At 40.2% G+C, this 13,496-nt stretch overlaps 1 protein-coding gene across 7 annotated transcripts in view; it reads left to right on the top strand.

Annotated features, from left to right (window-relative positions):
* Positions 1 to 13,496, top strand: part of SLC12A7 (solute carrier family 12 member 7) — a 130,036-nt gene that overhangs the window by 74,811 nt on the left and 41,729 nt on the right. For all 7 annotated transcript variants that reach the window (XM_060774624.2, XM_060774623.2, XM_060774629.2 and 4 more), the window contains exons 8-13: positions 3,426 to 3,637; positions 6,034 to 6,207; positions 7,686 to 7,784; positions 9,166 to 9,223; positions 9,726 to 9,900; positions 10,741 to 10,859. In XM_060774624.2, coding sequence (XP_060630607.2) covers positions 3,426 to 3,637; positions 6,034 to 6,207; positions 7,686 to 7,784; positions 9,166 to 9,223; positions 9,726 to 9,900; positions 10,741 to 10,859 — 837 coding nt within the window. The remainder of the gene's footprint in view (positions 1 to 3,425; positions 3,638 to 6,033; positions 6,208 to 7,685; positions 7,785 to 9,165; positions 9,224 to 9,725; positions 9,901 to 10,740; positions 10,860 to 13,496) is intronic.

The following is a 13,496-nucleotide window of genomic DNA, read 5'->3' as shown; positions in this document are numbered from 1 at the left end:
AGAGACTGCCGTTAATGTGGCATCCAGTCCAGAGCGGATCAAAGCGACTTTGTCTGCGAAGAACCGAGCAAAAGCTTCACAGCGAGCTGCCGAGTCATCAGGGCACCCATCCTGGATGGAGGGTTTTAAAAGGCCTCTGACAACCCGGAACAGTTCAGCCGGACGGTTCTTTGCAGACGCAATAGAGGCCGCGAAGAAGGTCTTCTTAGCGGCTCTTATTGCCGCGGCATATGACCTTAAAAAGGACACAAACCGTGTTCGGTTTGGCTCGCTCGGATCCGAACGCCACACGCTCTCTAGTTCCCTCTTCTTTCGCTTCAACACCGCCAGCTCCTCAGTAAACCAAGGGGCTGGTTTAGCTCGGCTACTTGAGAGGGGACGTTCTGGAGCGATCGTGTCTATTGCTCTAGTCATCTCCCCATTCCAGAGAGCGACCAGGGCATCAACAGGATCACCAACCGAGGTGGCGGGGAATTCCCCAAGAGCCATCAGGAATCCCTCCGGATCCATAAGCCTCCTGGGGCGGACCAATTTAATAGGTCCTCCGCCTCTGCGGAGGTTAGGGGGTGCAGTAAGTCTAAAGCTGACCAGGTGGTGGTCGGTCCATGGCAACGGAGAGATGGATAACTCCTCAACACCGCCACCTTCCTCCCATCCCTGACAGAAAACCAAGTCCAATGTATGTCCAGCACTGTGGGTGGGGCCAGATACTTGTTGGGACAGACCCATGGTCGCCATGGTAGACATGAAGTCCTGAGCCGCTCCCGTTAGGGCAGCCTCGGCGTGGACATTGAAGTCCCCCAGCACAAGCAGCCGTTGGGACTCCAATGCCAGGTCCGAGACTACCCCCGCTAGCTCAGGTAGGGAGACTGTAGTGCAGCGAGGTGGACGGTACACTAACAGAATCCCTAAACTGTCCCGGTCACCCACCCTCAGGTGGACGCATTCAAAATTTGTTGACTGCGGGATGGGGGTCCTGGTCAGAGAAATGGAATCTCTATAGACTACTGCAACCCCGCCTCCCCGCCCTCCGGATCTCGGTTGATGCTGCACAGAGAACCCGGGTGGACAAAGCTGGGTCAAGTTTACACCTCCAGCTTCGTCCAGCCAGGTCTCTGTGATGCACGCCAGATCTGCCCGTTCATCCAGGATTAAGTCCTGGATGAAAGTTGTTTTGCCATTGACAGATCTGGCGTTCAACAGCACCATTTTCAATCCCGAGGGACCGCCATCCTGGTTACACCTACTTACCGTATCAGGAGACCGGTTTGGAATTACTAAAGTTGTTCCCCGTTCCCTAGGCCGAATTAAAGGTCTCCTTTTCCCGTATCTCCCCTTCCCCACCACGACTTCTATGGGGGCTCCTCGGTTAACGGAAGCCTCTCCCTCCTCCATGACGCATTTGGTACTTATACTAATAAACCAGGGATCATCGTGGTGTACATGCCATGTTACAGTTTCAGTTTGCCATAGCTTTGCCTTCCACATGTTCTTCAGTCCCGTTAGGTCATATTCGAGATCCCTCGTGCTATTCCATTCCTTCTTACCTACATATACAATTAGCAACCAAATTAACAGATGCCAAGGAGTAGGTAATAGCATAGGTCGTAGTTATTAAGCACAGTTGGAACAAGGAATTATGCTGTTGAAATACAGATGATGTTTTAGCACAACACAGTAGAGCAGCAATGAAATGCGAAGGCTTAAGTGACCCAAGATATTAATTAAAGTGCGTCATGGAGGCCTGATTCAGCACTAGCTGTAACAATCGAATTTAAAGTGCTATAGTGGCTAAGTGCACAAGAAATAGTTTAAAGTGCTAATGGCATAAAGTGCAAGATCACAACAGTTAATAAAGTGCACGAAGTAACCAATTGATCATGGAATCAGGATTAATTAATTAGCAACCATCAGGAACGGTCAGCACATTCAAGATGGTCACACATAGGTTGCAATAATAATCAATCAAAACGGGGGTGAATTAGCACCGTCAGAATAATTAGCACACTCAGAGCTAGATGATACAATTAAAAAGACTAAGGTGCTAAAACTCATGAAATAGTAGTCCAATGATATAGTAAGTTAAAGTGCTGATCGTATAAGTGCTAATATCATACAAGATTTTAAAACAATGAGGTGCTGAAAGATGATAATGGTTAACCAGCAAGGATGGTTATATATAACTATCAATCCAAAGGAGGCCAGCTCAAGAGGTCTGCACAATATTAAGGCCGGCACAAGAAGTCTACACAGTATTAAGCCAGCACAAGGTCTACTTAATATTAAGGCCGGCACAAGAGGTCTACACAATATAGAGATCTACACAATATTAAGGCCAGCACAAGGGTCTACACAATATTTGGCCGGCACAGGAGATCTGCACAATATTAGGCCAGCACAGGATGTTTGCACAGTATTAGGCCAGCTCAATGTGGATTGTGGAAATACTTTAATTCAGTTCCCCAATTTGAACCCTACTACATCGCACCCTCATACTATGTTCTAGTACTTGGTAAAATTTGGAATCTGTCTTCAAATGGTAAAGATAATAACTCAGCATTTGCCCATTATCCATGTGGTTTGGCTACCTAAGTTTACTTTGGTTTTCCCAATCAGCATTAAGTCGGTTTCAAGCACAGACATTATGTATATATTTTTAAAGAACTATAAATTAAATAATTATGTTAAAAAGCTTATCGACTTTTCCATCCCTTTCCTCAAATGATTTGGAAAACTTTTTCCTTCAACTTTCAGAATCATCATAGCTTCCTCCTAGCCTTCTGTTGCAAGGATCACTTACAGTATTTGCTTAAGAAAATGTTGTTTTCTTAAAAACATTATACATTTATCAAGCACTGACCGTGATTTTCCTTGATCTCACATTGCACTGTTTGAGAAGTTTCTCTTATAGGCTGGTGACATTAAAAACAAAGTCCAACATAGTATTCATGTGACTGGCACCTTTTATGTGACTTCATGAGTTTTATTTAAACTTGAAATCAGAACATGTGTGTTTCTGAAACAAACTTTTGTTTATTTTGGAAAAATATATCTTTCTTTTTTGCCAGAGCAAATGAGAGGTTGAAAGCCATTATGCTGTGGTGGTTCGAGTGTTAGAATAGAACTCTGGAGATCAGAGTTCAAATCACACTCAATTGTGGAGACCCACTGGGTTACCTTGGGTACGTCACACTCTCTCAGTCTCAGAGGAAGACAATAGCAACCCCCCCGAACAAATTTTGCCAAGAAGCCCACATAATAAGTTTGCCTTAAAATTTTTACTATTACTGAAAACTTGAAAGCACAAATCAACAACAAAAAGATATTATCAGCTTGGATAGATGGCAGTGACAGTTATTTTAGATGGATTTATATCTTGGTTTAAGTGTAGCAGTCACATATTGTTTATTTCTTTTGTTTTTTAGTATCTGTCTTCTTGGAAACCGTACATTACTGAGTGGTGATCATGTTTGTGCCAAATACGTTATTGAAAACAATCTAACAGAGACTACTCTGCTCTGGAAAAAATTCTGTTATGATGATCCATCTCTGAATGCCACATGCGATGAATATTTTCGTCTAAACAACGTCACAGAAATTCAAGGAATTCCTGGCGTTGCAAGTGGAGTCTTGTTTGGTAAGCCTCTGAACACAGATAGCTATATAGATGTGAACTAAATAATCTTCTATTAATAAAACGCATCCAGGATGGATGTCTTATTGCTTCCATGACACTACTATACTGCTACACATTCTCTTATGCTGTCACAACTGACTAGATGCAGTGGTCCTTCTTATAGGATTATATTATATATTATAAGTGCCTTTCACAGGAGCTCCCGTGGCGCAGTAGGTTAAACCCCTGTACTGGCAGGACTGAAGACCGACAGGTCGCAGGTTCGAATCCGGGGAGAGCGTGGATGAGCTCCCTCTATCAGCTCCAGCTCCTCTTGCGGAGACATGAGAGAAGACTCCTACAAGGATGATAAAACATCAAATCATCCAGCGTCTCCTGGGCAACGTCCTTGCAGATGGCCAATTCTTTCACATCAGAAGCGACTTGCAGTTTCTCAAGTCGCTCCTGACATGACAAAAAAGTGCCTTTCACAGACAGCACAATGTGACCTATTCCTTAATCTAGGACAGACCCTACATCAGATGTCTTCATCATCCTTGTGCTGCATTTGTTTAATTTTTAATACCTTATTTCTATTGCATGTCTAGGGCATTTAAGGATGTTTGTGTGTGATTTATAATTTATGTACGATTCATATATGATTAATGCATGTATAATTTTTTCACTAATTAACCCCCTCCCTCCCCCCCCCCCCCCCCACACACACCCACCAACATAATAGTGGAAAACTGGCAGCATAGCTTAGTGTTGCTCACTTTACCAAGTGTTGATAATATTTGTTGCATTTGCTGAGTGGGCAGTTGAATAAATAGTGGTAATCAAAGAAAACTAGACCTCAAGTCTGATGTGCCTTTGCTACTGTGTGGCCATCCTCAAGCCATTGGCTGCCAGTCCATGGTGAGTTTCAAGGGGAAGAAAGAAATTAATGTATTGTAGTCAGTAGGCAAAAACTTGGTACTGGTCTTTGGCATATCAGATAGCTTGATATATATTGCCCTAGCGATACAGTTAACATCTAGATTCATTTTTAGTTATGGTTATCCCTTCATGTTTGAGGTTTTGACTTTTGTGGATTTGATTATTCACAGGTCTGATTGAAGATGTTATGTCTAAGGTTCTTTAGGTCCCCCAGTGTGACTCCAGTCATGCTGGGAGGCCTAGATATTTCTAGAGGGAAACACCTCTCTAAGAATCTAGGTTGTCTGATATTGTACAGTTTCCAGCAGAAGTTGTCCATAAGGTCATGCTGGAAGACTTAGAGGGGGAAATTGTCCATAGAGTCACACTCACAGATAAAAAGATAGCAGTTTCTTTATTCACAGTTTTTTTTTACTGCCCCTAACCCTAGCGAATATGGAGGGCTGACTGTATTTGGTATTTTACAACTTTTTTATTTTTTTATTTGTCGTGTCAGAGCAACCAGTCAATTATATTACATTTCTAACAGAACAAAGCAAACAAACAGACAAAATAAAAATTTGTGAGTTTGGTAGTTGATTAAATGTCCTTTGACCAGTATCTGGCCACTTGGAGTGCTTCTGGTGTTGCTGCAAGAAGGTCCTCCATTGTGCATGTGGCAGGGCTCACGTTGCATTGCAGCAGGTGGTCAGTGGTTTGCTCCTCTCCACACTCGGGGATTCCACTTTGTAGCCCCATTTCTTAAGGTTGGCTCTGCATCTCGTGGTGCCAGAGTGCAGTCTGTTCAGCGCCTTCCAAGTCGCCCAGTCCTCTGTGTGCTCAGCGGGGAGTCTCTCATTTGGTATCAGCCATTGGTTGAGGTTCTGGGTTTGAGCCTGCCACTTTTGGACTCTCGCTTGCTGAGGTGCTCCAGCGAGTGTCTCTGTAGATCTTAGAAAACTATTTCTAGATTTAAGTCGTTGATGTGCTGGCTGATACCCAAACGGGATGTGCTGGAGTTGTCTCTGCCTTGGTCCTTTCACTATTGGCTGCTACTTCCCGGCGGATGTCAGGTGGTGCAATACCGGCTAAGCAGTGTAATTTCTCCAGTGGTGTAGGGTGCAGACACCCTGTGATAATGCGGCATGTCTCATTAAGAGCCACATCCACTGTTTTAGTGTGGTGAGATGTGTTCCACACTGGGCATGCATACTCAGCAGCAGAGTAGCACAGCACAAGGACAGATGTCTTCACTGTATCTTTTACAACTGAATGGATTGCATTTGTCACACAATGATCATTTTAAATAATATTCTAGAAATGTCAAGTGCAGATTGCTTATTTATACTAAGAAACAAATGTAAAACAATTTTCTCATAAGAAAACAAGGGCTGGAGCAGATATTTGAGGATCATTGAAAATCTTCCACAGAGGGCTTTTATGATTTATTTTTATATGCTGATATATATGAACAAAATCTTATACATTTTTCTTCATAGATAATTTATGGAGTGTATATGGAGACAAAGGAGCAATTGTAGAGAAACAGGATATGCCATCAGTTCCTGTTCCATCTCTCGAAGAAGTAAAAGAAAGATCTGATGCTTATGTGTATACAGATATCATGACCTACTTTACTATGTTGGTTGGGATTTATTTTCCATCTGTGACAGGTATTGTTTCCTTTCTTTTCACTCTTCTGCTGCAATACACCAGAGCTATATCTTTTTAGAGCAGAGAAAATTCTGATATGCTCTTTAAAATACATTTGATATAGGGAATAAAAATAATAATAAACTTGACAGTGCAAAAATCTGGATATACATTTCTCAACATTTTGGTTTTCTTGGCATGAAAGATGTACTTTTGAGTACACATTGTGAGCAAGTTGCTTATATGAGAAAGATCCTATTATCTTAGTTTGATTGCCAGAGAAGAAAATGACTTGGAATTTTGTCAGCATCTCTTTTTATGCCTGACAAAATATAGTCTTTGTCTTTCTTTGGGTTGCTTTGAATCGTGTAAGTAAGGAAAGAAGTGGTCTGAACTTGTTCTCTCATGTAAAGAATACTCTGGGGACATAATACATTTGCCATGGTCATAAGAGTTATAATAATAGGTAATTGCCTGAAAAGTGTTGATTTAGATGTAACTCTTCCATGGAAGTCTTCAGTATCTCATAACCTAGATTTTTCCATTGAGGCATTTTCTCTAGTATATTCCCATCTATTTCTTTACCTTTCCCAACATACAGAGAATATAGAAATATAGACTTTACAATCTTGGCTGTATGGTTTATACGTTAAATCTTTCTTGAAACATAAAATTGAAGCTTCCAGATGATTCCTTCCAGATGGCTAAGGATAGGGTTGTTTTAGATTGGTTAGTTGACAGTGGTCCTTCAGATGTTGGATGGCAGTGTGTATAATTCATCACCATTGGTTATGCTGATTAAGGCTGACAGACGTTGTAGACAGAGACACCTAGAGGATAAGAATTTTATAAGCAATGTTCTGTACAATAGAGAATACAGAACCAGTAGCTACTTCTTTGAAATAGTTTGGTGAGTAACTTTCGGTATGACACCACATAGGTTTCATCACATATGCACAATGGGTATGCTTGATTATAGTTTAATGTGATCAAAATTCCCTTCACAATTCCTGCTAATTTAACTTCCTGGTATTTATCCCATGTTTGATTAACCATACTACATTGTAGTATACAAATAGTGTAGTTAATTATTTATATGGCTGATAATTAGCAAAGATGTAGGCTCTCAAAAGAGTGTCACTATGTTTAATCATAGAGATATGTTACAGTATTCGCCATGGTAGCCACTGTGACTGTTGCTTTTTGGGACTCTACTAGCAGGCCAAGTAGCCCTCTCCATGCTCCAACAAGTTCAACTTGTTGGCATATTCATTTGTTATCATTTCAGCTATCAACCTAAGTCGTGGTTGACATATGAATGATCTCAAGGATTAAATGTTTATACCGTATGTGCATTTCAGACCGGAATTTCTTTGTCTACCGACTTGAGTGGATTCTTTTAATCAGGTTAATGTATGTTTGTCCTATTGTTACTGAGCATCAATAACCAAATGACAACTCATTTTTTCTATGATGTATTGCTTTGTTCTTGGTTTAGGCATCATGGCAGGTTCAAACAGGTCTGGCGATCTTCGAGATGCTCAAAAATCTATTCCAACTGGAACAATTCTAGCCATTTCAACTACATCATTTATCTGTATCCTTTCAATTCAATTTAAATAATCCAGACCTATATCTTTGGTTCATTTACATTGTAGTTTCATGTTAGGTATTTGTTTTGATGGCACACAGATGGCTAACATGGAACCACAATCCTTGGCCCTGAAAGCAATCATAGATATTTTACTTACCTCCAATATTCAAAAAGTATAGGTATAGGTGTTGGGATTGGATCAACCAAACCTCTGAAGCAGAAAACTTTAAAACCATCTGAGAATAGTGGTGAATAAGCACATTTGATTTTCCCCCATAAACATACCTCATTTTGAATAGTGGGTAAAATCAGGAAGATATTGGATTAAAAGTGTTGGCTATACAACAGAATTTTGCTTTTTAATTTAGATGGAACTAAATACAGTTCTATAAGTGCCTGATTTATTTCTTTTTCATTTTTGGCACTTATGGAAAATAGTAATAAGTAGTAATGACCACATATCAGTGTTAATGAGACTAAGGAAGATGCTTAGGTCAGGGATAGGAAAGATGTGGACCTTCAGAAGTTCTCAACTGCAGATCACATCATTCCTTATCATTGGCAGTGCTCGCTAGGATTGTAAGATTTAACAGTCAAACAATATCTAGAACAGTGGTTCTCAACCTGTGGGTCCCCAGATGTTTTTTTCCTTTCAACTCCCAGAAATCCTAACAGCTGGTAAACTAGTTGGGATTTCTGGGAGTTGTAGGCCAAAACACTTGGGGACCCACAGGTTGAGAACCACTGATCTAGAAGAACACATTTTGCTTGTACCTGTGGCTATGATCTTTCTTTCGCAGGCACGCGGGTGCGTGCACACACACACGCACACACACACACAAATAGACAGACTGAAAGCATGTGTGTTTATACTATCTGTATTGTTTCATTTGCCTTGTTATTATTAAAATTATTTTCTGTAATGTGGTGCCCCCCCCAAAAAAAACTATTAGCTAATGCATAATTTGAAATGGAAAACAAATATAAGCTGGTTAAATGTAAATACTGAGAGATCCTTATGGTTTCAATGATAGAATTAAGCACATATTGTTTTTCATCAATTCTGAGCTGCACTTTTCCCCGTTTGAACATCTCAAAAACGGAATGCTTCTTAGAAGCGTAGGTGCTTATATACTGTATATACAGTAGCTTTCTTTCTGTGTGATACTGACATTAGTGTGTGTCTTACAACTGATGGCGTCCTATAATCTATGAAATACAGTATTCAATTATGTACAAATGATATCAATTATGTACAGAATAATGATTAATGCAAGCTAAAATATTTTTTATTGATTAGAATATTTGTTGAGATTTCCACCTAACCCATTCTCCAATTTCCAACTTTATGTACATTAAGGTCTTCCTTGATTCTCAAATACAGATCTGTCCTGTATAATTCTGTTTGGTGCCTGTATCGAAGGAGTGGTCTTGAGAGACAAGTATGTAAAAGAGTCCTCATCCCATCATTTTTAGTGGATGCATGTGATATGTTAGTTATAGCATTTCGAGTAGATAAATATATGCAATTTTGTAGAAGCACACAGTACTCAAAGTGATAGTCCAGAGTAGCAGTACTCAGAATGATAGTCCATGGACTAGTGCCAGCACTCTAGCCATCTGCTGTGAGTCCTAGGAGAACTTCCAGGAAAGGGGGAAAAACATCTGTAGCCACTGGGTATAAACATAGTACCAGTTGCTGGCACTTTAGGGGGGGATGTATTCCAACCCACCACAACAATTAAGCTTATAAAATTCAGAATCAACTTCCTTCTGAAAAAGGTGGTATTCTCTCTGTTTCAGTTTTTATTCTTCATTAGAACTGCATGAATGTGTCCACATAACTTGGCCCTACATTTTTGTGATTTAGCCAGTTCCTAGGTCTGCATAATTTACTTAATTCTTCTTTCTTGTTTAATGTTGCATGTGATCTTTCCCCACAAGATTTGGAGAAGCAGTTAATGGAAATCTAGTGATTGGTACATTGGCATGGCCCTCTCCATGGGTTATTGTAATTGGCTCATTCTTTTCCACATGTGGTGCTGGTCTCCAGAGCCTCACTGGTGCTCCCCGGCTCCTCCAGGCAATTGCAAGAGATGGCATTGTACCGTTTCTACATGTGAGTCTTTGTGTTTTCCCTCTTTTTGAGCACTTTCACAGTTGGGCTGCAGAAGAATTATTTTTGGAAGACCAGTCCTAAGCTCTGACTCTAACAGCAGTGATGCACTCAGATGTCTTGCTCTAATTGCTCTGTTTCTTTGGTATCAAGGCAGTTTTCTCTGGCTGATTACAGCCCATTAGAGAAAAAAACACTCAGCTTTATGATGCATGTGGAGCTCTAATGGTGGAGTAGCAGCTTGTATATTGAATCATGTAGACAACACTTTACAAAGAAAAGTGTGCTAATTATGACCAAAAATGTAGAAAAGGATTCTACTACTCCTCATAGCATGCTAATTTCATGGTTGTCTAATACTTATTTATTTTTATGATTGTAAGTGTGCACCTACAAACATGAAAATGCATTAATTTGTGGTGATATGTGTGTGTGTGTGTGTGATATTTCCAGTATTTTTGGTAACTTGGAGAAAAAGACCAAACTAAAAAAGATTAACTCATTTTGAATTATGTTGCTTCAAATTTATTATAATGTATCATTGTTTGTAATAGCTTATGAGATATGTTTTTAATATCTTATGTTAATACAGTGTATAATAACTTGATTTATTTCAGAGGATAGTGTAAACCTATATTCAAAACCTGAAAAACTACAAAGGTTGAACTATAATTTCCAGAATCCTTCCATTAGCAGAGCTACCAGGTTTGTGAGAGGGGGGTTCTGAAAGTTATAGTCCAAAAAGGTAATTTTTCAAAGCTCTAGCTTTATGTAATCTGATGTGTGCTTTGCAGATGCATGTGTTCAAAATTAATTAATACATTATTTTTTAAAAAACACCAGGTATTTGGTCATGGAAAAGCAAATGGAGAACCCACATGGGCTTTGCTCCTGACTGCACTAATATGTGAGATAGGCATTCTTATAGCTTCGCTCGATAGTGTGGCTCCAATCCTTTCTATGTAAGTATGAACAGAGCTTTCATTTATATACGTATCTAAAATGTATCCATCAATTATCACTAAATATCAAGTAAAATACAATCAGTGAAACATTGCATCATAATACCATGCAGTTAGTCAGAGGTTTACTTCTCTTTTGATGATTTATTGGAAAGATTATTAATTTGTTCAAGTTAACTTGAAGTTTAAAAAGAATGCAACAAGAAAGAGGAAACTAGTATTTAAAAGAGTGATATGATCACAATAAGAAGCAGAACTGATTAGGCAACATGAAGAGTTACATGTTTAAAACAGTTTTGAAAAAAGGTAAAAGGCAGAACAGAGGAATAAGAAAACAGAATTTCTAGGTGAATCAAATAGAAAAATGGATGCATTTTGTCTCTTTTTAGGCACCATTTATTTTAAAAACAGTTACTGGAGTTCATGATCACAGCAACAAATGTGTAACCTGGAATTATGCATTCATATTAGTAATGCCTATGTACTCAATAGTGTAGGGATCATAAAATTCCCTTTCTCCTGACTTAACATGAATTAATCTTTGTGAGTGGTGGGCGATCTTTTCTGCTGTTGAAATCAACACACCAGATGATATTTCTGTGGGCATCCCAATTCCTGAAAACAATCTAAAGTCCAAAGAGGAATTGTAACAGGGACCCTTCTCCTGACTGTTGCATTGGAGATTGGTGGGGTGGAGTGGTGGTGTTGGCAGTCTGCTACATTCTAATGGAAAGAAGCTGAGGCTTGGTAAGTCAGGATTGCGCGTAGGGGTCAGGCCAAGAGCTGCTATTGTATGTAAGTTATAGTTAACTAAAGAGACATCTACAGTGCCTCTTTATCCTGAAAGGAGTGGGGAATCAGCTCTAGGCAAATACATGACAGAGCTGATTCGGGCTAACCTGGCCTTGAACTGCATTTTTAAAAGTTACATTTTGCTCTGAATTCTCCCCAAGTATCTGGACACAACTTTGGACCCAAGTAAATAGTTAGGCCAGTTCCAAGACAGAACTGACCACAGCTGTTTATATGGTCACCCCGTGTTCCCCAAGCCTGGGCAGCCTGGATATAAGGGATGGCACTCACTTCCCCTCTCCATAATGGGTGCAACATGGCTAGGGTCAATTATTGATTGTCTGGATTAGCTTCAGCCAGGGTGCTAGAGCAACATAGGAGATGGGCGAGAGGAGATGAAGCAACATCCTTTCCCCCTTCCCTTTTCCAATCACTACAATACTCCCGACCTATATCACTCCAGACAATGACTGACAGACACTCACCCTATTGCACCTGGTGGCCACTGCTATGACAGGAACAGGAGAGGAAAAGTAAGAGTGTCAATCCAGCTATGCTAAACTGGGTTTGGTGCCCCTTGAGCGTCAGGACTCCTTCCCACCTCTGCAATGCCCAGGGGCTGGTGGTAAAAGCTATCCCAGGGTCAATCCACAATTCAACACTCCAGATCGGTCCCAATATAGTGTCTATATAGAACCGCCCTAAGTGGCTGATCTAGAATCTTGATCAGTGTCAAGAGTATATGTATTAGTTGAAAGAAAGAAACATATCAACAATTGACTGAAACTTTCTGTAACAACTAGGCTGTCTTTGAGATCTTAATATTGTATGGGCATCATGATATTTGGCTGTAATGAATTTGATTGAAATTAAAATACTAGATGCTTAGTTCTCTGAGGAGAGAACTGCATATTCCATGTAATACAGAATTGTTGTGCTCTTTATCATCTTTCTATGTATTTATCCACTACCAGCAGCCAATAAGGTGAAACAGGGCAAAATAAAAGTGTGACCTGGGGATAGTGGTAGGCAGGGGCGGCTCAACCCATTACGCAAAGTAAGCATTTGCATTATAGTTGATTTTACCCAGGGGTGCTCTTGAGGTGCTCTTGGGGAAAAATAGACCTTGACATATGTGAGTTGTAGTTACTGGGATGTATAGTTCACCTACAATCAAAGAGCTTTCTGAACTCCACCAATGATGGAATTGAACCAAATATGGCACACAGAACTCCCATGACGAACAGAAAATATATATCACTGATTGGTTGGGGGGGGGGCGCCAAAATACTGTTTGCTTACCATTGAAAATTACCTAGGCCCGCCTCTGGTGGTAGGTCAGCCCTGTAAAAAAGCTGGTTTTGAGGGTTTTTAAACGGCTAGACACAAAGGGAAGGGTTTTGGTTCTTTTTTGATTAACATGAATGGAAAGCTCACTGACAGAATTAATGGAACAGAGTTTCATTACCCCCCCCCCCCCCCCAAAAGCTGGCTCATGCACCTTCATGCACTTTCATATATGTATTTACATGGAATTGCCTGATACATGTAGTGACCAGGTAACTTGTAATAGATGGTTGTCACTTTCAGCAGCATCCTCTAACAAACGTTCCTCTGTGATGTAGGACACTCTGAGACATAGGGCTACAATTTTCTTCTGAACTCCTTGAAGCCCACATTTTGTGTATGCCTTTCTCATCTCTGAACTTTTAAAATAACCTATTCCATTTGGGGGGAAAAATGCAGGGCAGGCCATTGTTTTTGGGGAGAATGTCCTTGACCTGAATATAATCATCAGACCAGCCTTTGTATCCTTAAACACAGATTACCATTCATATGAGTCCC

The sequence above is a fragment of the Anolis sagrei genome, chromosome 4 (assembly GCF_037176765.1).
Source record: "Anolis sagrei isolate rAnoSag1 chromosome 4, rAnoSag1.mat, whole genome shotgun sequence".
Lineage (NCBI taxonomy): Eukaryota > Metazoa > Chordata > Lepidosauria > Squamata > Dactyloidae > Anolis > Anolis sagrei.
This window is presented reverse-complemented; position numbering and strand designations above follow the sequence as displayed.